Source organism: Pleurodeles waltl, chromosome 9, assembly GCF_031143425.1.
Source record: "Pleurodeles waltl isolate 20211129_DDA chromosome 9, aPleWal1.hap1.20221129, whole genome shotgun sequence".
NCBI lineage: Eukaryota > Metazoa > Chordata > Amphibia > Caudata > Salamandridae > Pleurodeles > Pleurodeles waltl.
This window is the reverse complement of record NC_090448.1, coordinates 168,479,248-168,505,008: the sequence shown is the minus strand read 5'-3', so window position 1 is coordinate 168,505,008 and position 25,761 is coordinate 168,479,248. Positions and strand designations below refer to the sequence as shown.

At 40.7% G+C, this 25,761-nt stretch overlaps 1 protein-coding gene across 8 annotated transcripts in view; it reads right to left on the bottom strand.

Moving 5' to 3' along the window:
- PRICKLE2 (prickle planar cell polarity protein 2) overlaps positions 1-25,761 on the bottom strand; it is a 1,019,428-nt gene that overhangs the window by 43,657 nt on the left and 950,010 nt on the right. For 4 of the 8 annotated variants that reach the window (XM_069206504.1, XM_069206506.1, XM_069206510.1 and 1 more), the window contains one exon: positions 5,124-5,165. The exons of the other annotated variants lie outside the window; for them this stretch is intronic. In XM_069206504.1, the coding sequence (XP_069062605.1) occupies positions 5,124-5,165 (42 nt within the window). The remainder of the gene's footprint in view (positions 1-5,123; positions 5,166-25,761) is intronic. 8 annotated transcript variants of the gene reach the window in all.

Here is a 25,761-nt window from a genome sequence, read left to right as displayed (position 1 = left end):
GTCAGTAAAGGGAACTCAACACTTCACTTGCTCTCAGTAAGGTAAACTTGTAAAAGTAAATCACTTTACATGGTAAACAAGACATTTTGTAGGGTGATTTCTCTTACGTGTACAAAACATTAAAACCACCCATTAGACACCACTGCCACCATTTAGTCTGCTTGTCAACAACCCATTCACTAAAATTCACAATCCTGAAACTAGTTTCCAGAAATTTTGCAATAGATGGAAACTACTCTGGTACCACAAACCACCCTCTTCTGCTTAACAGCTTGACATTGTTTGGCTTAACAGCACCGCATGCTGCACAACCTCTAGAGATGTTTGATACCTCAATGAATCAGTTAGTAACTGTTCGCACCCATGAGAGGTCCTAACTCTCAAACAACTCTTGCTGTGTCGCCACAAGTTTATCAATATACATTGTGTACTCTCCACAATGATGATGAAGCACCTTAGTTAGAAAAGTTGTCATCATCATCCACTGGCAGCCTCTGTGTAGATTCCCTGATACATAACCCACCACTTGCCTTGTGACAGCTGAATTATCCTTGACTCCAAAATCTATAATCGCTAAAACCTACTGCCCATACAGTAGCTCGACAAAATCTGTGATCTGTGAAATCATCCTGGACAATAAGGAGAGCAGAGGTTAGAATCTATAACAGTTTCCAATTTATATTAATTTCCAGTGGACCCTTTTGTCCTTCCCTCACTCCCATCTTGCTGGTACCAGTACTGGCAAAAATCTATGTTTAATTCCAGGAACAAATTAGGTACCAGTATCTATGATCTAACACATTGAAGCCACGATTTGACTACAACTTAGTAGTTGAAATCAAGCCACTGTCAATATTCATTCCAAACAAATTAGTTCTAGCCAGATGTATAATCTTGAAGTAGAAACAGTTAACCAAGCGTAGGGCTATTTTTCTGGGGGAGAGATCAAAGAGTGGTTTATAGTTTAAGGGTAGACTGAATTTGAAAGAGTTGTATTAATGTATGCTTATGTGTAACATGACCAGAGATTCACCTTATGTACAGTGAGCACAACTAGTGGATATACAGCGTACACACACCAGGTGATTCATGGACTGAGCCCAATCTTCATAGACTCCAAACTCAGAATAAACAGCCAAAGGAGAAACCTTGGATCAAGAATGATCATACTTTTGACAATTTCCCCTTTAAAAAACAGTCTAGCTGCTTCTCAGGACAGACATGGAGTATAGAACCCCAAGTAAAGGTATTTCAACAAGTATTGAGAATTGTAAAGAACAATATGAGCTAGTGTTGCACAAAGCGAAGTAACCCTAAGGCCACAACCCTATGTGATTTGTATATGCAACTTGCAAACCTCTTCTCACACTCCTTTGACATGCTGCCTCATGCTAAGATGTGCTCACTAGCCGCCTTGTCAAGTCTGGAGCACAGGGCACTCACACTCAAATGGTACCTCAGCTAACATCATTCCACTACTCATGCAGTACAGATGTTGGAACTTTGATGGTCTGGAAGTTGAAATCAGGTGGGCCTGGAACATTGTGTAGCTTTGACAAGAAGTAGTAAAGTGGTCTAGAAGGTCTGCAATACAATAAAATACCTAACTGAAATATGATGCACAGAAATTCAGTGACTGAGCAAAATGTGAGAGCGAGACACCTATCAAAAGGAGGATAACCAGAACTGAAACAGGGACAAACACTTTCCCATAATCGAAACCATTCTAGCACTTTACAGGAGGGAACATAACATGAGCATAGGCACTCACACTTGGCGTATTTCTGTAGGCAACTGCACCATCTACAGTAAAGCTCACACATTTAACTCAGTGCATTTACTACAGACAGCACAGCTCAGAAACAGAGGTCTCTGCTGTTCACAGTCTCCGAACTGTGCAGTCTGCAGCTCATGCTCTAACACAGAGTAATTCTGAGTTAGATGTATGAACAATTTCACAAAAGCAGGTGACCCTAGAAGATCTTGTATTTACATGACTGAAAGTCTCTTAAATGTTAGGCAAACATTGGAGATGTTGTCATCTAAACACAAGCATGGCATTTTGTGAGATCCTCAATACTTTTTTTCCTTTAGGCGGAAAAAACTAAAGTTTAAGTTTTTGCTTAAATGTAGGCACTTTAATCTGTCTATAAATGTTATCTTTTCTCTTTCACTCCATTTTTCTTTTATTTCAGTCCATTTCCCACCTCTCTTCTCCTTTAGGTTTCAGGCTTCCACTGTCTCACTCTTATTTACACCTTTTTATTTTTAGTGCCTATTTTGCTAATTATTTCATCTGCTCATAGTAGTCTTGCATGGTTCTCGAACGCTAACTCTCCCTCACTTTCTCAAATTAAGTTTCTGTGTTTGCTGAGTCACGTCTTGAGAACTACTTTCTTTCAATAAAGTATCCCTTGAAGAAAGAGTTGTAATACGAAAGAGTAGTATAAATGTATGTAGTCTGACACTGCTTACATATTTGGATGCATTAAGATACATTCACATGAAATACTACTGTTGAGGCCATTTAGTCTTTTGAAATAATGAATGCAAAAATGTCCCGAAACAAATAGCACTAGAGCCAGGAATGTGCTTTTGCTGTTGCACCTAGGTACAAATGCAGTGGTAAATAATGGGGACTAACGTAAGCAAATTTAGTTTGCACTTATTATATATTTTCCTTTATTTCAGATTGCCACTAAACAAGTAGTAGTAACCTTTCTAACATAGTACAAGAATCATAGACTAATGTTTCTTTTGTTTCAAGAAAATTAAATCACCCAAGAATAATTGCACACATGTGCACAAAAGTGTGGTGGCACTTTTTTAAATTGATTTAAAAAAAACAAAAGTAAACCATTCCAAAATGGCCACAACCACATCTGTGCGTGCATGTGCGGCAGCCATCTTTGAGGAGCTTTTCATAAAAGGAAATAAAAACCATTCCAAGATAGACACCATAATAGCTCACACGTGCAGTGGCCACCTTACAGTTTTTTTTCTTTTTGTTTCTTTTAATACAAATCATTAAAAAATGTCTGCAGAATATGTGTTTGCAAGAATAGGGGTTATTTTGGAATGGATTTTCTTTTCTTTAAAAAAAAATGTCTACTGCTTGCACACAAAAGAACAACAGAAAAAAACATTCCAGATAGCCACTAAGTAGGTACTTGCCTGCTGAGAAGCCTTCTGGGGGAAACACTAGCATTTTCAAAGCCAATAGGTGACACGGACCAGACCTAGTGGCCTTGCTCATGCCAGCTAAGTTATTATCACAATAAAGACTGCAGTCGGGTACGTATCACTGAGATTAGTATTGTCCAATTAGTAGTAAAGGGTAATGCTACAGCATTTGATTACAGTGTGTACATAAAGCATATTGCTGTAATTTGGTATTTTATTAAGAACGCATTTAATGCAGAGACACAATACGGAAAGATTTTTATTCGTGAAATGTACTTCTTTTACCAGCAAGAAGCAGCAAGACACATATGGGTGCAAGGGAGGTGGAACTAAGCCTGAGAATGTAGATCGCAGCACAGTCAAATCTTTGCAACGAAAAAAAGATAATTGTAGCCAGTCTTTCACTAAGCACTGCAAACACTTTTCTCTTTAATTTTTAAATACATTTATGTGCAAAGGTCTTATAAAAGCAGTTTGGGGAGTTTGCCTGCTGGTGGTACCAGAAAAGAGAGTAAAAACAAGCGCATTTATATATACACCACCAAACAAATAAGTTCCGGGTTTTCAGGAGTTCTCTCAGCAGGCTAAAGTATTGAGGCAATTATGAGATAAGCCAACACCTGCACTATGGTGTCTCTTGCAACCTTCCAACTGCAACTTCTTCAGAAAGGAAGCGCCTAGAGGGGATTCAGTTTGCAGCATTGATCAATACAAAGCCTCATGGCTCACTGAAGAAAATGTCAGTGTCTTCTTGAATTCTAGAGTTACTGTTCCACCCTCAGGTCTTCGTTGCATATCTTTAATTACACAAATTTAGGTTATAAAATGCACCAAGCTATATTAGCTTTACTGGTCTAAATAAGAATTACGCATATAAAGAGAATCATGTCAGGCCGAGCTAACTTAACGCCAAAAAGCATTTTTTCTAAATGAATAATGCAGCAGTGCGTTACGTGGCAGAATTCGTGAAAAGGTGAGTGTTTCAACAATTTCATGTTTGTGTTCTGTAGTTGCTACATTAGTAGTATTTGATGTGCTTTAGATACAGCAACGCATTTGGTAGCATGCTGGGTAAGTGATTTAAACACGAGGTTTTGTTAGAAATTGTGATGAAGGAGTCACTAATCTGGACACGTGTAGTTCTTGGTACAAGGAACAACTGTGCGTTTTGTGTCAAATGGCCGTGCCTTAGGGATGGGGCAAATATTACACTGATAGTCGCTGCAATGCCACACTAATGACAATTTCTGAGCCTTGCAAATGCTAACAAAATGTAACAATATCAAGGGATACTGGTAAGTGGAGGGTAAATTGGCAGCAAATGTGTTTTCCTCTCACGAAAACCATAACATCGCCATATCCGTGCTTTTTAAATTAGTTCCTCACTGGGAAACAGATGTATTGACAATGTGAGATGGTGCAAGACCATCTTGATTTCTAAACAATTACAGTTAAATTACAATGTTATCCAAATTATATGGTTTGTCATCTCCCATTATAGATCATGTCCAACAAATAGCCTACACAAATTAACAGAGGGATCAATGTAACACAACTGAATTTGTGAAAATGTATAAGGTGTGTCTGACGAACCGCTCTCTAATTCAGTGCTCCACACCTCTACAGGGAAGACTCACCCCTTATAAGTGCAACACACAGTGTAGGTCAGTGGTGTAACACAAATTGATCGGACCCCTTGGTGTCTCACAGATATTTATCGGTCTTGGAGGATGCAATGGGGATCCCTGAAGGTTTGTGGGGACCCTGAAGGTTTGTGGAAGCCCTGAAAGGTTGGGGGCCGCCCTGGTCCCAGTGGCTGCACAGGCATGCATTACACCCCCGGTGTAGGTCTCTTTGGACACTCACAGAAACAAGTTGCCAGATTAAACTCTTAAAGACACAAATTTCAACAGCATCTTCGGGTTTAGCCGAGTACTTACTATTGTTTGTTTTTCCACGATTTTTCATTGAGGCCACTGGACCTAAAAAATAAATCAGTGCTAGGAATGACTGTGTCACATTATGCTCAGAATCTTAATTACAGGTTGAGGCGGAGAAGCTTTTTATAGGTTGCCACATGAAGCTAGATATTAGGGCCAACATACATTCAACACGATTGTCTTAATCATCCCCATCATTACCTCGGTAATAATGCCCTGCTTCCTGGCAAGTGTTTGTTGTTGATTATGATGAAAGCTTTGGGAGCGCTGGCAGACACATTAAAAGATCAAGTCGGGGCGGCCTCTAACAAAGCCGCCCTAGTTTCAATTCGTTTTCAAAAGACTTTTTTTCTGCAATGAGATCGGGTGTGTCCGAAGGAAACATGCCCACTGTTTGTTTTGCACGCAACTGTTGACCACAAATCTCTATGCTAACAATGAGGAGGCCACAGCTAATATTTATGCTGTCAAATCTTGACTAAACCATGATGTTAGAGAAAGAAGAATACATCATTAACGCTGTGTTGCTCTATGAACCTTCTTGTGGAACAGTCAAAATATCTTCTTTAACCTTGATTGGCTACCCCCTTCACAAATGTGCTATTAACCCCTCTTAAAATGTCTACCACAGCTTCCTCCAGTAAGCTATTTCCTGTACTGTTGCCTAGTTTCTGACTAGAAGGACAGAACATCATTCAGTGTAGCTTCCAGGACAGATGTTACTTAGCATGCTGAGACTGTGTCAAGCCTGCTTTCCAGGATGGGCGGGGGACTCAGAGGTACTAGGCAACAGTGGCGGCTGCCACCAATCTAAAGTGGAGGTGGGGGTGGTGATGAGGGGAAGGTGTTAGGGGAATAATTAAAAAAAATTTTTTTAAATAACTTACCTGCTGCTCCTGATCCTGCTGCCAGTCACCTGTCACTTCTCTCCTACCAGCAGTTACTCGGCAAAGGTTCCCAATCCAGACGCTGCTCTCATGCTATACTAAACATGAGAACTGCACCGGGATTAGCCTGAGCGGGCTGGTTTGACACTTGCTTAGCTGTGCCATTTCTCCACCTGGCTGTATAACTCAGCTGGGTTGTAGAAATGTAACTACGCATGTCGGTTTGGCCATCTTAAGATGACCGTCCAAACGGACAATGGCACTTTATAAGGCCCACCAGTTCTCCTCCCTGCCATGGCCCGGCTCCGCTCTGTCATAGACTCACATGGCTCAGTCGGAAATGAAAAATAAAATGATAATACATTTGTTTTATTATCATTTTTTTTTTAATTTGCTGGCGCTGAGCATGGGGGTGACGCTCCTCCACTATTATGGAGGAGCGCCCCTCTAGACAATGTTTTTACCTTTAATGGCTAGTATTTTTGGACCTTCTGACCCAGCTTGTACTACAGAGTGCGTTGAAATGTCAAGAGTCTTCATTTTAGGCATTGACTCTAAATGGGTAGTGAGGGGACTCAGTCTCTTGAAGAGTGAAATAGTTATCAAAAATCCTCTCTCATGATGCAAAGACAGCCCTCAGTGTGAAGAATGTTCATGTGTTTAGGGATGTATAAAATGCTGAATTGAGGCAGAGACATAGGAGCCATTGACAATTTAGTAGCTGTGATACTTGTTCACCCAGAACAGCGTGCAGGAGCACCATATACAGTCTGACTTTCAACATAATGGCACAACTGACGAGCAAAACCTTTAAAGCGGCTGGTCATAGTCATGTCAGCAGGAGCTGGAGTGCCAGTAGTAAGAAACTCTAGTTTAGACATTTTATGCAGAGTCCCAAATGTCCCAACACCCAAGCAAAAGCAAACCATACTTACTCTCTCTCTCACTGGGGCGGTGAGGAATGGAGCTGACATATGGGCCTTGCACTCAGCGGTTGATTTGTGTTGTGATCAAACAGCGGGTATGTCTGAGAAGTTACTGCAGTGGAGATTGGACATCACAGGGCTGTAAATATCCGACCATCTTTGTATCTGGTCACCTACCAACAAGTTTCCCTCTGTCCTGGAGGTTCCCAAGTACGTCTTGCCTTCTTCACACAGTTGCAGAGGCACCTTATCCCCAGAGACCCCCAAATTGCAGATGCAGACCTTCTCAGAGGTACTCTTGTTGTGCCCTCTAGAGACCTCATTTGGTGTCTCCACCCTACAGCGTAGAAGGATTAGCGTCGAAGGTCTTACTCCTTCTCCATGTCCTGACTCATGTCAGCAGTGTGTAGATTTTGGGGTGGTGTGACTGCACCCATGACAGGTACCTACAGACCCCTCCATGTACTTAAAGTCCAGTTAATTTACTACAAGTTACCCACTTCATGTTAATTGTTTAATGAAGGCTGATGTCTGCGAATACAATGTGCATTGCTTTAAAATTATGATTGCAAACAAATGAACGAATGTTCTGCCTATTGATAGTTAAAATCATTACAAACAAGTCAGCAGTAAAACGGGGTGATAAAAAAGAGTGAGCTTTTATCATTAGTAAAACCAAACTTGGAAGCAGAGAAAATAACGAATTATTGCTAAGAAATCTTTATATATGAATCTGCAGTCTATGAATGTACATACAAGTGTTCATCAATAATTAAGGAAATAACAGGGTATTGTTGAGAGACCTGTTTGTGCAAAACTTCTGTTTTGTAACTGTGCAATAACTGAAAAAGTCAGATTGCCTAAGTAGAAACTTTTTTAAAATATCAAGATGTAAGAATTTAGCAACTCCGTAGAGGTCTGATGTGATACTTGTGTTTAAAAAGCTCCTCAATGCGTCTCCCCAACAGCTGAGTAAACCACATAAAAATAATTGTTTCAAGGGGATTTGTCTTTTTATTGACAACTTCACAGGAGAGGCAAAATGGAGTTTATATTGAGTGAATTTCCAAGAAACTCCAGACAGTTCAAAATCCCCCAATTGGGATTAGAAAAAAAGGGTATGTGACTACTTTTCTGTCTGTATGAAATGTTCAGTGACTCCTTCAAATAATATAGCACTGTTATAGTACTGGAAGAGTAAAACAGCAGATCGGCATCTTTCGATTGCTTATATTCAGCAAACTCCAACGCCAGAGAAGACAACAAAAGCTGAGATTTCATCATCGCTTTGAAGTCTGAATTTGTCGGGTTGTTTGCCCATATTGTTGCAATTCCAAGGTCTTTTATGGCCAAATGGAGATAATTAGTCCAAAGATTGGTATATTGACCATTTCTGCTTCTATGATGGATTTTAAGACTGCTTTTTAAGAACCTTGGTCAGACTTTAAATATCAGATGGCAACATTTTTTAAAAAAAATGCTGCTTACAGGCTAAATCTTGCTTGTGAAGCTCTGACCTAACAATGTTCTGTGATAGGCAGAACATTATTCTTAAAGCATTACATTTTGGACTTATTGGTGAGGAGGCCACTTGGCCGTACGCCATGGCAGGCCACAGCTTGACCCTTATACCTTTTAATATGACTTCCACAAAAGGACTATATAACTTGAACTTGGCGTTCACAAAGTGTCTCAGTTCTTTAAAGCAAAAAGGTGATATCTTGGGGAACCCTTATCTTGCAACCAAGCACAAAAAAATAATAAGCAGAGGCATAGAGTGGCAAGTATTATTTGCATTATTTTTGCGTCTCCTAAAGACCGTAATTTTTATTTTACACTGATTAGCAACTAGCTTACTAGCTAAGGTATATACATAAAGGTCATTTAAGGCTCTCTGTAGGCCACTACAGGTTTGGTTTAAAATAACTGAATCATCAGCCGATTTCATCATTTGTATAAGTTGTTAGCCTACTTTTGGTGGGAATCCGACCTGGCATTTGAAGGGCAGATCCAATACCTATTATTTAATGACTAAACAGGGGGTCCAGAATGCATGCTTGCTTGATTCCCCCTCCTCATGTGTATTCATCTTGAGACACGGGTCCCATTGCTAGCCTCTACCCTAATCCAGGTGTCTGAGAAAGAGAAGTGATTCTCCTTACCAGGGCCAAAGGGATGCCCGAAGCACCAAGTTTCTTCCACGAGATGGAACGATCCAATGGATGTAGTACAGAAACAAGGACTTTCCATGCAGATAGATTGTGTGATAAGAGATAAAAGACAGATCTACTGTGCTCTTCTCGCCTCAGGACAGTTTGAAAGAAGTTTATAATCTCCATTTGTTCCACCTATTTTTCTAATACTCGTAAAAGAATCCTGGCGTAAACTTTGGCATAAATATCTCATAGGGAGAAAAAGCAATAGTTAGCAGGGTCAGTCCTAGTTCTCTTTTGTAAAAGGTAATATGGGTATGGAGCTATGCCAACATTCTGAGGCCAATGAGTGCTGAAATGAGGCTCTAAAATTAGATGTAAACCAACTTTCTAGCTAGTCTGAATTGAACATAAAAAGTGAGCCTCAAACGCTGTTAGGGTAGAGAGTTCCGCAGGATTGTGAATGATGAAACAAATGCTCACTGAAGATTGACTGAGATCATCTTCAAGGCACCTAGCACTCTAAGTTGGGTGCACACAACTTTTTGGCTTAAAATGGTGATAGCACGATGAAGACTGTCTGCTAGCCACAGAGAACAAGAACTACCACATTTCCCTCTAGTTCTTCTTCTCCTAATTCTTCGAGTTCAAATGTATGTTAGTATTGCACAAAATGTTACACAGAAGAAAGCCCCGTAATCGATACCTGCTTCGCTATACATAGGCACAAGGCCATTTATTACACTTTGGGAGTAAGGCAAGACTGGTCTTTTTGAGAAACTTCTCTGTGGATACAGTTGCACCGATTAATAGCCGGCTACTGCCCAGATGGTAACACACCTCTTTAAAGAACACTACGTTATCACACAGTAACTGTCCACTTCCGGCCTCAGAACCTAGCTGTGAGAGCAGGAATGTCACCTGTATGGTATATGGGTATGTTCCTCTGCCCTGAGTGCCCAACTCTGTGTACATCTGGTATCCTGACTTTTCATTTTGACCCTAGTGTCATACTAATACAAACAGGTGTGCAGAGGCCTAGGCCTATCTGCAACTAAGCAAGGCCCTGGACATGTCTTGTGGCCTTGATGGGTGCAACAAGCATGCTTTTATAGCAGAAAGAGGATTACTGACACTGTCCTGGGTATAACATATAAAGCTTTGGTGGCAGCATACTGTGTTTTTTAGGTTAATAACATGAACAGACCGTTTCACCTGTGTCACTGAGTGTGGCCTATAGGCCACACTTAGATAAAGTTCTGCTGGTATGTGCATAAGCAGAACCTTACACTGGCATCCTCTGTGTATGTTGAGTGTGTGTGTGTGTGTGTAATGTATCTGTAGCACATGTGTAGGGGTTCAGTGTGTGTGAGTGTAAATACTAAAGTAGGTGGAATCCATTTTGGATGCTCCTGGCAAGGCTTGAAACAAAGTAAAGTTAGCATCCGTTTGACTTTCCAGGGACATTTCAGGCTGCACCTGCACCTGTGCATGATTAATGCTTCAGCCATAACTCTATGGGGGGGGGGGGGGGGGGAATTAGCCATCTAGGGCTCACCCAGGGAGTCTTTAGCACAAGGAGTATCAGTGGTTGTAGCATAACACAGGAGAAGTACCACCAGGTCACTGGTTTAACTCCTAAGTTGAATTGTGTAGTATCTAGTATTGCTATTTGATTATAAGATACTATTGTTTTCTATAAGACAAACACCGGACTGGACATTGAAGTTATTGTGTCTGTTGGGTTATTGTTAAGTTATGAGCTCATGCACTATAAACTACCTCCCTAAGAGGCCTAACTGAGTGCACTTGCTACCCTGAGAGTCAAGTGCAGATGGGGTTTACATGGCCCAGTTTGCACAGCCATAGTAGAGCAGGCCACGGAACACCAGTGATTAACTATCTCAGCAACTAGAATTGGGGCCCAGTAACCATGGTCTGCCCTATGACCCAAGGCCCTGCACCGGGGGCTGACACAAGTTTCCTCTCCAGTTGCTACCTGTACCTTTGCCTTTCACCCTATACTGCAATCTGCTACCTTTTATCTAGGTTTGCACTACACAGATATCACCCACATAGACTCAGGGTTGGCCTAGCATTTGCGTGAATCACTCAGTGCCAGAAAGGTAATCTGACAGGTAAGTCTATGGGCCTCTTTTGTGGTTGCGTGCTGACATGTTCTGTGGAGTAGTGGGGTAGCTTTGGGGCCACACACTTGGAAGGTAGACTGGCAAAACCACACTTTGGTTCTCCAATGAGAATCATACTTGCAGCTGTGCTATACTTGGGGTAACGCATAAGTTTGGCTGTACCATTATGCGTCACAGGAGTGACATAATGTAATCAACAATATATATATTGTGTGTATTACCGTTAATAATGTAAAGTGGAACATCTAAAACGTATTATTGAAGGTGTAGACACAGTAGAAGAATAGTAATTCATACATTTGTGTTCTAATGTTGATTTTAAAATTCTGGATTGTAATATGTATGCACATTTATATTCATGTACTCAGACTGTGGTATTATGGTGAGCTTGCATACAATCTCAATTCATTCACAATTATGTTGCAATGATAATTGAAGATGCACATATAATCATGTATTTCGAATGTGCTTTGAAATGCCATATTACGTTAGCATATCCTAAGGCCTGTTAGGTGTTTAACCTTCAACGTGGGGCTTTGCTCTCTGTCCAATATTCTTTTTTTGCAGGTACTTCCGTTTGAGTCCACAGTTAATGAAAGGGGTATTGTGTATCTGAGATAGTGGGGTATGGGAGGATACTTTGGCAAGGACAAAGGAGAGCTAACAAACGGAGAATTAAATATTCCTGTTTGTGTAGAGGCTCCCAGAGAAACTCAAGGTCATCCTGATATTCGATTCGTTGGACGAGAGTTGGGGAGTTGCCCATTTCGACTGTGCAAGGAAGATGGAAAAGAACTGGTGTTGATGTCATGGATTTCTCTAACGTTCTGTAGGTTTAACTGGTATTCACCAAGTGAGAGGAAGACAGATTCTCTTTAGCCTCTAATGAGAGCAGATTTCCTGGAGACTTGGAGGGGTTCAGACCTCTGTACTCTTTATCCCTTTGTGTGGCTTTAAGCTATGCAACACCTCTCTATCAGAACCTCTACTGAGGTATCTGCTATGCTGACACCTTCCTATATTTCCGTTATTTCTCATATCTCCTGGGAGATAGTTAGGATTTTCTTTAGCTTAGTTAAGGGTACTTAGATTAGTTCAGTTCTCCAATGATTAGCCAAAAAGACTGAAATTCTTATACTGATCACCAAATGTTGTTTCTCATATTTTGTATTGCTGCAATTGAAATTATTTCATGCCTTATTCTTCTATGATTTAATCACATTTGATGCTTTACTTCACCTTTGGTGATTTTGTGCTTATACAGCATATTTTTGAGATTCGTTTATATAAGTTTGGACCTTAATTTGCTATGAACATTTTAACTTTACTCTCCATCTCTGGGATTTAATGTGTGACCAAATAGGGTGCATTTGTTAATTCATTTGAAGTTTTAGTTTTAACTCCCCTTTTCCCTTCAAGACTCCTAAAAATGTCTGTCGGAAGAGGAAAAACAAGAATATGGGCCTGAGTGTCATCACTGGCAGAACTGTTGCCCATTGTCAGGTAGCCTTAGGCCATGCTCTCTCACACACTATTTTGCAGGGGCTGATGATTACAGAACATTCAGCCCGCCTCTAGCACTGACAGGATACTAAAGGCCTGATTTAGCGTTTGGCTGAAGGGTTACTCGGTTACTCGGCCACAACAGTGATAAATTTCCTGTCTGACATAATTTAAATCCCATAAGATATAATGGGATTTATATTTCGGCGGATGGCTTATTCGTCAGCAATGTGGTGGAGTAACCCCTCTGCCAAACTTCAAATCAGGCACTAAGAGTAGAAAAACGAGGATGTTGCTAAGGAATGAAAATAGTGAATTTCACTGCTGCTTTTCCCTAATATAGCATCACAAACACTGGCTGCAGAAAACACAAATGTGGACAGTCAAACATCACTCACAGACCATGCAGTCAAGGTGTGTTGAAAAGTTCAGAGCTGCCTTAGTTTGAAAATGCGGGAAACTTTTTTTTTAAACTAAGCCATTCACTAAATGACAGCCACCTTTGTTTTGGTGCCCGAGCCTTTCATTTTTCCCAGTCTGACCCTGCATACATACTACACCCATACATGCATTCAAGAAGAAAACATTTATCTATTGCAGTAGTTCATACCTGTGGCCCCAAGACCCCTTGAAGTCCACAAACCCTACTCAGGAGGTCCACAACGGTTTTACAAAATTAAATAATATTAAAATTAATTAATTAGATTTAAAAACGTATATATATATATATATATATATATATATATATATATATATATATATATATAAATAAAAAAGAAAATTAAAATGTGAAAACTTTATAGTTGATTGTGAATTAAACAAAATATTTTAACATTTGATACTTATTTTTGTATTTTTCTATATTGTTTTGAGGTTCAAATCTTAGAAATTGCCTAGTCCATGGGCCAGTGGCTTCCAATAATGATTCAGTGGGGGTCCCCGGATTCCAGTAATGATTCAGTGAGGGGTCCACAGAAGTGAAAAGGTTACACACTGCTGACCTAAGATGGAGGAAAAACACTCAGAACTGAGATCTGGGCTTCCACTGTATGAAATTAGACGTAATGTAGGGGTGGGCAGGCCCCTGGCTTGGTTCTTGCGACCCTGGCACTGCCTTGGCGACCCCTGGCCTCAGAGGTGGCAAAATCGGTTCATGAAACACAGGGGTAGCTCGTCCTGATGGACGTCGGTTCAGGCTCCACTTCCCTGGTTTTCTGTCAGTTTTATATTACACAAATCTGAAATAATAATATTCACTATTGGTATAGTAAAAAATGAGTACAATTTGCTAGAACATGGCAATACATGTCAGCTAAGGTAAGTAAGAATGCTTGCTTTCGGTGTAAGTGTGTTTTTATGTGAGAGAGTGCGAATGTGTGCATGTGTAATAATGTGTGTGTGAGTCAAAGTAAAGGTAAAATTGCGTGTGATGTCATTTCCGCTACCCCTGCCATTTTTGGTGAATACAGGCCCATGGCTAACATCTTGACGTTCGGAATTGGGATGCGCAATGCAATCTGCTGCGCTAACAAAAGAACATTTTATTTTTCACATTTTCCAGGCATACGAGTATAGCTCATTTTCCCAAAGAGGCCCCAGAGAAGCTCTGAGAGAGTAGGTAATTATTGCCAAAGAGAGAATGTCATAGTCTCAGAGATGGAGCCGAGAATCCCATTTGCAGAAGTGTTATCACTGTTGCACTCTGACACGCTGCTTTGGTCTTTTCCGAGATTAAAATGGCGCTGAACAGACGTAGAAATGTTAACTATATAAATGCAAATGAAACAAAAAACCTGTGCTTTCCTATTGGAAAACACTCCTTAGACATGCAGCCAGGGCCTTAGCTTGGTCAGTAAAACTGTGTGTGGGGGGGGTTGAAGGGGAGTGGGGAGGCTTCGGATTGTACAACAGTCGTCCAGGTATCTATTTTTGTAATGTTACAATACATCATATGACAAGCAGGGATCGTGAGAGGAGCTAAAGGGGCAGCGGAAATGAATTGTTAGGTGTTTCTAAGTGTCAGAAAACGCAATATTTTGTTCAATAACTAAATTTTTTGAAGACTTTCAAAACAGAGAGGGAGATAGTGTGTGCTTTTTTTCTGTGTGTATGTAAAAATTCCTGGTGAAATTCAACAGACACCTCACTATACTGGTCTCAAAGCACCTATACCCAACTATTTACCAGAAAATACATTAATTATTAGGGGGGTGTAACACCCCCAGACACCTCTCTGAAGCCACGCCCGTGCGTGCAGCTTGCCTGACCGGACCAGCCAAGGAACAGCAATGTTAATTCATCACTGCTTTTCCTCAGCGTTTTTTTTTCAACTTTGTGTTCAACAAATGGACGGAGAGACTTGAGACTGGTTTAACAGAGAAAATGCCAAACAGATCATGTGCCCACTTCATGGCAATGCATATGACAGTTCAGTTTGTGCAGCCAACCATACATTAATCATCATTAATAATGGTCAGGAATGGGTTGTACGCCTAGTTGTGCATAACAACAAATGCAGGGACAGAGGTCTGCATGGGACAGAAGTCCTTCAACTCAGCAATTGAATTTACAATGCCCTGGCATTGAAAATCAAGCATCACGGAGGGCAAGTGGTAGCCAAACGCTCCTCCTCATCCTTGAGCCTGCACGTGGACAGTGTAAACTGATAGAAATGCTTTGAGACAGCATGCCCACTTGTAATGCACCATGCAACTTGCAAAGTAGGAGAAACGCCCCTTCGCCACCTGCATCCCCCTCTTGACCCGCAATGTTCTGCAATGTATAGATTGCAAGTCACAACAGAGACTGCCTACTGCGATGCAACTTTGAACTCGTTTTTTGCATTCACAAAGTCAGCTGCACTGAGTTAGTGAGTGCAAAGTATCCTTATCTTATGTACCCTAAGAGAAAGAGGTACGCAAGAACACACACAATTCAGGTCCAAAGTTCTGCAAACACAATTGTGTCAAAGACCTCCATCACACAGCCATCTCATTGGCAATTTGGCTGGGAAGCATCTCAAACTCCTTTCTCTTTCACGAGCCACCATTATAAATAAATGTAAGAAATGACAGGCAACAGTGTACGATCCCCAACTAGTCATTATGGTGCCTGCCTAGATTACATTTAGACAGATACTGGGTTATACACTCCGGACCGAAAAGAAGCCCCATATCCTCCAGTCTACTGTGTGTGGATTTCCCTTGTAGCCTGGTAGGCCATCCTTGCCTTGCTGGCACAGAGCATACAAACAATGTTGTTGAGCACTACATTCACCTTTTGTATTAAGTTAAAGTCTGTTTAGCTGCTTCGCTGTAAAATAGTAGGGTAATTCAGATGAGTTAGAATTTCACATAATTCAGAAATTCAGTGAATAAAGTTTCTTGCGTACACTGTTCTGCGCCATGGCTCAAATCAAAGTTCTAACCACAAATTGCCTTCATTGCATTAATAGTTCATAAATTCACACGAATGTTCCTAGCATTTTCATCCCTGGCATTCGGATAAGCATCTTTTCGGCCACGGCTTTCTGCAAGCCTTTTAGCAAGAACAGGAAGGGCTACACGTGCATAATCATGTGCACGCGTCTCACTTGGCTGGCTTCCACCAAAGTATATAATAGGTTAATGCTAAGACATTGCTCATCTCCTGTCCTGCAAATTTCCTGGCTGAAGACCTTGTTCACATTCCCGTGGTTCAAGTCCAAATGTGTTCCAGCCCCCCAAGTGGTGTTCCACTTCCTTTGATAGTATTGTTATGGAGAAAGGTTCTAACAACTGCTACAGACCATAACTACTTCCTAACAGAAGCTCATAGGCATTCCTTGTGGTACCTAAAGACCATGCTGCGCAACCACAAAATGCCTGACCATGGCTGAATGCCAAATGCTCATGTGACATTCCAGGCTTCACCCACATCATGTTATTTATGCTGTAAATTTAAATGAATAACATTACAGACCTGTCAAATGTGACTTTTTTTCATTATCACATAATCACATTTTGTGACTTTTAATTTTTGCTCTGAATTTGTGAACTCTCACGTGGTTCTCGGGTCTTAATCTTCCTTAAAGCAAACCACTGACCCAAGAAGAAGGTTGACAAATGATATCCTGGATAATACTCTGCATTGTCAACTTGTCTTTTCATTCCCATCTCAAGTTGCAGTTCTCTTTGATACTTGCACTGCTTGCACGTTGGAAAGCACTTTGCTTTTCTCGACTTCTTGTTTCCAACTGGAAACATAAACGTCTCGCCTTTCGGTGGTGAAAAATGCTGTTTTTTTGGCTTCTTTGTACTATACACTTGCCATCTAGAATTGCACATCCAAAAGGCCTCCTCACGTAGACCTTTTTTAAAGGCTTAATTAAAGTGTCAAACGCATATTACACGTACGAGCGGTGGGCGTTGTGCTGAGGAAGAAAAGGTGGAGTTATGTCGATGTGAACAAATTCCTCTTCTAAGCAGATTAAAAATTAGTCTTTATGAGAGCACACAAGCAGGTTGATGCTAAATATGTAAGTATAGGCCAAGACATGTGGACAACTTGTAATTCATGTGAGGTGAATCAGAGCTACAATGTTTGGAAAATGAACTTAATATTCTCAAAGGCTATTGGAAATCGTACAATAGTCATAAAATGAGAAATAAATATGTGTAAATACACTGCATGGTCTTTGGGCCAAAGATATTAAAAGCCAACACTATCAATACTATATGAGAAGAAACGATTGGCATCAATCTACCGTCCAGCTTTCCCACGTAGGCTTTATTTAAAAAGCGTCAGCAAGGTTGATAGGTCTGATAATGGAAGTTACCAGCTCCATCAGGGTTACAAATCCTCTGGGAACCACACAGGTTTGATGTTTTTCACCCACTCACTCCCACTAATGAAAGCAGTTGAAGTGTCACGAAGCACATCAGTCATAAACATAACTGAGTCATGACAGAATGATTCCACGATATTTCCCTAAAACTTGTAATGAGGGAATAATTCTGCCCCTGAGAGTAATAACTAGCCGAGCATCAGTAATTCTTAGGGAGATGGGGAGGAAATAACCATAGTCATTTCCAACACAATCATAACGGGCTCCAAAGCCTCTACAAGGGGAATGATGATGCATTAATATGTAAAGTCATATCTTTTTTGATGCAGTCAGATATAAAATAGATTTTGTGACTGATGGTGAACTGGGAAAATAACGGCATAGTTAGAATTTTAGAAAGAAGTCTAAAAAAAGATGACTGGTACAAATCTAAAAGACAGGATGGAGTACTTTGACCAACATTAAAAGGTGTGTTGCCTTAGCTATTTCTCCTTTTTTTCCTGGAGAGAATTTCAGAAATAAACAAATCAAAAATAAAAAGCTGCATTTCAGCAGTATTTTGGAGCATCATGTAGTCTAAAGGGATGCCTCAGATTCACAAGCATAGTCATGAATATTCAAAATAAATTTCCAATGTTGAAATACAGCTAATGAAACAAATACATATATTTGTTTAAAACTAGATTCTTAATTGAAATGGTATGTACTACATTTTTCAGTAAAAATGAACTGCCTTTTTCATCTGACTATCTTATGGGGAGGTCAAAGTACAAACAAATGTATCAAAGAAAAACAATTAAACAATAAAATTAATTTTACTGCAAGAAAAAGCGAACACTTTTCTATACAATGAACAAGTGTCTGTAACGTCAACAGGTAAAAACCTACCCCAGCCCTGCTACAACTGTTGTAATAAGCTAGGTAAGCTCTTTAGCTTAAGACCTCAGACAACTGTGGTGGAATTCAAAATGGCTACAAAGCCTGTTTGGCTAGTCAACCCTGAATCTCATACCAGCATATATCAGCAGTTTTGAAACTGCCATTATGACCAGGCAAAAAAGAACCTTTTGCCAGGCCTAAACATTCCTTTTTACTACATTTAAGTCACCTCTAGTGTAGGCCCTAAAAAGGCCAGAGGGTAGGGTGCAGTGTATTTAAAACATTGGACCTGTAGTTTAAGTTTTACATGCCCTGGTAGAGAAAAACAATCAAACTTGTTTTTCACTATTGCAAGGCCTACCTCCCCATTAGCATAACATTGGGTTACCTTATTATATTTAACATTTGATAATTTTCGATTGGAAGCGGGTAAGAAAGTTGTGTTTGGTGTCTGAGGAATTATAATTTAAAACCCTCTTTAATGGTAAAGTCAGATTTTAATTCACAATTCAGTAAAAAACACTTTTACAAAGTTTACATTTTCTTGTCCTAACCATTTTGTGCCTGCAGCCTGTTCCTGGGTTCCATGTCTAGATGTACTTGGCAGATGGCCTTTGTGTATTCCTCCCAGACAGCCACACAATAGATGGTTTGGGTGTTGGCAAGATGGGCCATTCTAACTTGATGAGAGGAGCAGAGCTGTCATCGGTCACACTTGCACTTCAAAGACACTTTCTCAGCTCACACAAAAAGGACTTCACACTAGCCTATTGTACCTGCAGACAGACTGAGTCCACGACAGGGAGGTCGCGAAATTCCAGACACTTCTGAAGGGGAAGACTTCAGAAGTTTCTTCCACTTCGAAGGGGGCACCAGGTGTAGAAATAGGATCCTCAGACCCACTCTTCAGAATGCTCCTGGTCTTGTGGAAACTATAGAAGAAGGACTGCCCTGCTGCCAGAGGCCTGCCCTGCTGATTGAGGCCCACCTTCCTGTCTGAGAAAGAATATTGTACATGCCCCGTTCATCCCAGTCTGAAGTGACTCAAAGTGTCAGCTGACTGACCTCCTGTTCTGAGCTACAAAGACACAACAAGTTCCAGAGGCCTCTCTGAAACTGCACAGCTGACCTGTCGCACTGGAACTGCTTCTGGACCTGCCTAAGACATGCTGGCCTCCACTGGAGGGAGTTTCTAATCCTCAAGAGGCGTCTCCAAGGTCCTTGACCATTGGTGTGGCATCAGTTGAGCTCCTCTTAGAAGAAAAGGAGAAATCCTGAAGTTTCAGGCTTTTTGTGTCTGCAAACAGGACTGTTCTCGCCAAGATCTTGCCACCTGTGTTGACTGCCAACGCAAAGTTCTGGTGAACCCAACCACTGGCAACACAAGATCTACACTCTGCGATACAGCATCAACAGCCTGCAGTGACCACAAGCAGAAGCTCCAGCAACACCCATCTACGGTTCCCGAAAGGATCTTCACGCTACAGTGATGACAGTCTGTGACACCCAGCATGCTCTTTGGGCTACAGTGACGACCATCCGTGTCATCCTCCATGCTCCTTGTGGCCTTTTCCACTGCAAACTGGACTTTTCACTTTGGACTAACTTTTCAGCTGGACTATCCTGGTCCTTGTATCCGGCTCACACTCCATCAAGGTCAGCCTAAGTTGTGACTTTCACAGGGTCTTGCATGACCAGATAACTGCAAGTAGTGTTTTGTGCTTTACGGCACTACACTTACTTTAAATCTCTGAAATTGCAAATCTCCAGTTCTACTGATTGGATTTTTGTTGTTTTGGTAACAAATAATTGAACACATTTTACCCTATTTTTCTAAATTGGTGTGGGATGTTTCCTGTGTTATGTTTTCACTTTATTACTATTTTTTACATTGCATCTAAGTTAAGCATGAGTGCGTTTGTGCCAAGCTACCAGAAGGTAAGCACAAAGTTTTTGTTGACTGTTTGTGGTTCACCCTGACAGGCATTGTGGCTGCTAGTTGAGAAGGGCTCACTGGCCTCCTCAACCAACAACACAATTTCTCACAACTCTTAAATACTTGTTCTCAGGTCATCATACAGCAAGAAAATGAAGACGAAGGAAAATGAAATAAAGTACACAGAGTGCATTGAACTTGACAAATCATTGATAGGGAGTCACCAAAAATACTAAATAGTTCATAGTGTAGCATGAGGAGTAATTGTGTTAATGCACGGTGGCCCATTTTCCCTTTCGGCCTTGTAATGTTAGACATCTTTAAAAAATCCAGGGTTTTCCTGAATTATCGTTCTGCTTCCTTTGAGTGAGTAGAACCATTCTGAGCTTGAATGCAAGCAGTATTTTGGTAGCTCTTTTGGCTAGTAACTACAAGATAGGGTGCCCAGGTGCCCAATTTGCCAGGTATGATTTCACTAAATTCATTACATGTTCTGTTTTTCTTTAAAAAAAAGAGAAGGTCGATAGAACACACATGGAGGCAAAAACTCCGATGTGTTCCAATGCACCATTAGTCGCCAGCCCTTTTAGAAATCAATGTAATTAATACAAATTATAGCCTATGTAAAAGTTGCATTTAAGCTACTCCCTTTAGTGTCTCGTCTGTGTTTTCTAAGTTGTGAGCACTGTTTTTTAAGTAATTCTGAGAAATTATGTCCTACTTCTAGGTTTGTAAAATGTTCCAGTTTTTGGGTCTCAAAACCTGGTTACCCTACTCCATTACAACATATTAGCAGCATTGTGGATGGAAGCAGAATGAGAAAGAACCATGTTGGGGCTGGCGTTTTACAATTAATTCAATGGAACAATATAACCATAATGGAACTCCAGACACTAATGGCATTAGAAGCCGTTTATATTTTTGGTACCGCCACTGTAAGCGTGGCAGAACACACCACACAACATCATAGAAAGGAGGGATTCTAAACATGCCTAAAGTGGCTTTGCCTATGTCACTTATAAACATCTGACCAGTGCTCAGCAACCCTACCATAGCCAACATGTGCTAGTTATTGATGCAGCACTGAAGAATGCGCACTACTTGAGGATGGAGCATGATTCGAGTTTCCTGTCTTTGCGAGAAAAGCACAGACCGGAAGCTTCCATTTGGCAGTGGCTGCAGGAGGAGCTGAAACCTGCAGGCCACTGAGATTGAATCCCGGCAAGGGCGACTCACGCTCCTTTAGAGGTTGGTAAGTCGAATACCAATAGAATAGTTATTAGAAATACTTGCTTTTTTACAGTGTTTAAAATGTCACCAGAGGAGCGCAATAAATAAGTTATTATTATGTAACCGCAGGTCCTACAACATTTAACAAGGTCGTATTGCATCCTAATCTCCATACCACACAGCGAGACCCAATAAAATACATGTCAATAATACCGGCTTTTAACCATTGTAGGTTGAATCATAAATTTCTCAAGGCTGGTATATAATCACTACAATATATTTTTACATTCTAAAATTATGACTGACTTGTTCACAGCAAGCACATAGAGAGCCAAGGCCAGCTGTGAAAGAGCTTTACATTCAGAATATGAGCAGTAATAGCACATTTTACTGCAAACTGAGATGTAGAAACCAATTTTCAGATTTTTCTGTAGAATTTATCATCCCTGCAATACCAATTACCAGTACAATTCACGATTTCCCCCTAACCACAGAGAGCCAGACGTTTTAACAAGTGCTTTGCATGTAGCAGATGGTTTCTTTTCAGTTCTGTGCAGATCTTGATGACACTTGTTTTACTGTAACATATTTGTAATACTCATTTATTACCCACGAGGAAAACACATCCTGTAGCAGATCTTCGACAGAACTCTTTGTTTAACAGTAAAGTCATTGAAGGGTCAGTTGCAAATGAGTGGCATACTGACCTCGTGGAGATGGCCAGAATGTTTCGTTGTTCGTCTATTCAACATACGGGCCTTTCCATTACCTGCCTCTCCTCCTGTGTTCCTAAATCCACCCAATGCCTGTATTTTCTTCTTTCTGTTTGATTAGATTACAAAAAGGGACCTGAAAATATACTTTAGCGAACTATTAGACTAAGGCATCTACTTCACGAATCTGTGTTTGACCAAATGGCCACCGGTTTAAATTTTGGGGGGTCCACTGAGTCTTAAAATGTGTACCCTTGACTTGGGTGGTGATATATGTTATTGAGCGCCAAGATGCCTGAATGGGTGTATGTGCACCAGAAAAATATATATAACTACTGCACTGGAGTGGAATTGATTAGGGGGGTAATAATTATGGCAAGAAATAGTCAATCACGAGTGATGGGGTATGCAGCTGGTTTTAGGTCTCTGCGTTGAAAGTGCAGCCATCAAACAGGCCAACTGTGGTCTTTAGATCCACTTCCTTCAACCACTGATTTACTTCTGCCAGCCTCTTGCCATTATTCCTGAGACTTTTTTTAATCATGTCTTGGCTCACCTAAGTGGAGTATTCATCCCTTACCTAATCCTCTTGGCTCTTTAGATGTAACCTGCAGCCTCCATTCGTGAGATTGCATTAAAACGAATGAGGCACTAATTTACAACAAATACAACACATAGATGTCTCAGTCCACTCCTGCTGCCACCCTCCCCCATGTCTCACTCGAATGTGCTGATGATGCATGTGTTCGCACATTAAATCGAGACCAATTGGCTTTGTCAGTGTTTGTTGTTTTGTTGACAAGTTCTAACTTATATTTGGCAGGATGCTGTTTCTGAATACAGACATCACTGCACTAAATATTGTACAAATTATGGCTTTCATTATATTGTAGAGTACAAACACAGGCACTAGAATAAGGTCAACTCTGCCAGACGATAAGCGGAACTGTACGAAAAATAAGCTTACCTCTGTCAGAAAATACAACAAGATGTGCCCATGAATAAACAGTGTCACGGCATACGTTCAACTGTGCCAGGCAACAGTTTCAGTAGTGCTAGAGAACTACCTGCCCTCTGCCAAAAAATAAACCCAAGTGCATTTATAAGGGTTAACTAGACAGTCGGCAACAGTAGGCACATCAAGACATTTTGGAGGGGCTCTTGGATACTGAAAATGGGAATCCTGATTTCCATCTTTACGAAAAAGTGAGGATTGCAACAAAGGTGTAAGAGGGGATTCAAGAAGTGATATAAGGTGGAAGAGGAAGGGTAGTTGTGTTTGTAAAATAGGAGAACACCAAAGCATACCATTTTGGGTTTGTTGTACACTGTTACTGTTTGGTAGAAGCAAAGATGTCTATTTTCATTGTAATTCATTTATTCCCAAACTAGGTACATAAAAACCCTGACAATGCATGACTGTAGTGTACAGCAGTAAAGTTCATCCCAAAAGTTCATAAGACTGGAAAGTGGAGCAGGCTTGAATTAGATTTTTTTTAACAGTGAGACATACTGGTGACCTGTGAAGGCAGCTGTATTTACATGTCCGCTTAACTCTAAATTAATATCTGATCACTTGTCAATCTGTAGCTGAATCTTAAGGTGGGCTATTATTACTGCAATGAGTGCACCTGACACTTCTGACAGCAGGTAGGACTCATGGCTTATGTTTGTCTTGAGCAAGGGGATTTATGTTCCCAGAACATAGACCACAGCAGGCAGCATTATCCAGGCTTGATTGATCTTTAGATGTTCCTTTAGTGAAAGAGATAGCTGTAAATTCAGGAGATTACCATATTTCTCGAAAGGTAAGTGAATGTCTTTGGGTAACTTTGCAGTTTTGTTTTTCGAAATTGTTTAATATATTTGTTTAAAATTACATGTCAGACTGAAGCTGATTCTCAGCATTCGTATGGATGAACAGCAGAAACCCCTGGTACGAAAAGAAAAAATAAGAAAGTAGTAGAGCCTTAAGAAATGTCTTATATGAGAAGTGGTTTGATGACATTTTAACTCCTTAACTCAGTTTAAAGTAAGTTCCAATAAATAGCTACGGGGATGCAGCGGACGTTTCTTCCTGTTATTTGTATTTTTTACTGACAACTCAATGACTTGGAAGGCTTCTTTTTATTTTTGAATCCCCTTACCTGCCATGCACAACAGAAGATATTTAGGTCCATGTTTCAAATTAGACAGTTCATCAAACAGGAAAGTTTGTAGATTATTCTTAACTTAAACTGTAGCCAGTGTGGTTGTCATAGGAGTGCAGGCAAATTGGATATGTTGTTCTTACAGATGGCCACATGTCACCTGCAGGAAAACATAGGGGGAACAGCTTCTTAGTGTTGCTCTGCTGGTAGAATAGGATGGGCAGTTTGTCCCAATGGGCTATTAAATGTACAGGGGCTCTGCCTATGTTTATTCTCTCACAGCATCAGGAATGGGCAGGGTGAAGGGGCCAGCAATTAGGGACGGGCTGAGTTATATGGCAACCCTAAAGTTCGATACAACTACAGAGACCTCCATATAGTGGATCTTGGAGCCAAAAGGGAAATCCTTAGGTCACTGGAAGTCACTACGGCGAGGCCTGAGATGAAGCAAGGGCACTCCTTAATCCCTCTAGGAACTGTTGAAATCCTGAGCAAATGTGGCGTCAGGAGCAAGACGCAAAAGAAAAGCATTAGATGGCAACCATTGTTAAGTGAACAGAGCTGTAAATAATTGAAGTGCAGTGGTGCTCAATCCACCAAAAGGACAGCTCTACCTTTCTCGAGATGAGTGTCAGCTGTTTGGTGAACTCACTGCTGACACTTGGATCACCCGTAAGCTAAAACAACATGTGTAATCAATAAACTTGATAGACAATTTTATCCACAAAAGAGCTGTCAGTGTCATTTCTTGTGTCTTGTGCGTGGTATTTTAAGATTACCGCTGTCCTTGCATCCATCCAACGTTAGGGTTATCAATGCTACGTTGACCTTAAATAAGAGCTTGTACCCTAATGGTTAGACTTTGTTCCACCAAGGTACAAACATTTGCAGTATTCGATTTTTAGAGCAGTAATGCCCCAGTTGAAGGTTAGTCAGTGCTGCAAGGCAGATACATATGACCCACTGCACATCACGAAACACTAGCAGCAGCACATTTGGAAATAAGAGAAAGGCCTGTGGAGTCTGTTTTATTGACTGCTGTGAAACAAAACCTCTGATTTATAAAGACTTCTGAAACAAGCACGGTACGCAGGAGTATGTAATAGTATATTAATGCCAAGGCCCTCAAATCTCTCTTCAGATCAGCTTTGGATAAATACCGTTTCCATCATTTCACTTTTGTCGCAAATAAATTTCAACTCACACTTTGCCACAATCACCTAGCCTGTGTGTAAAGATGTAGCACCATGTTTGCTTAACTCACAGCTGTGGAGAGCTGCTAAGTG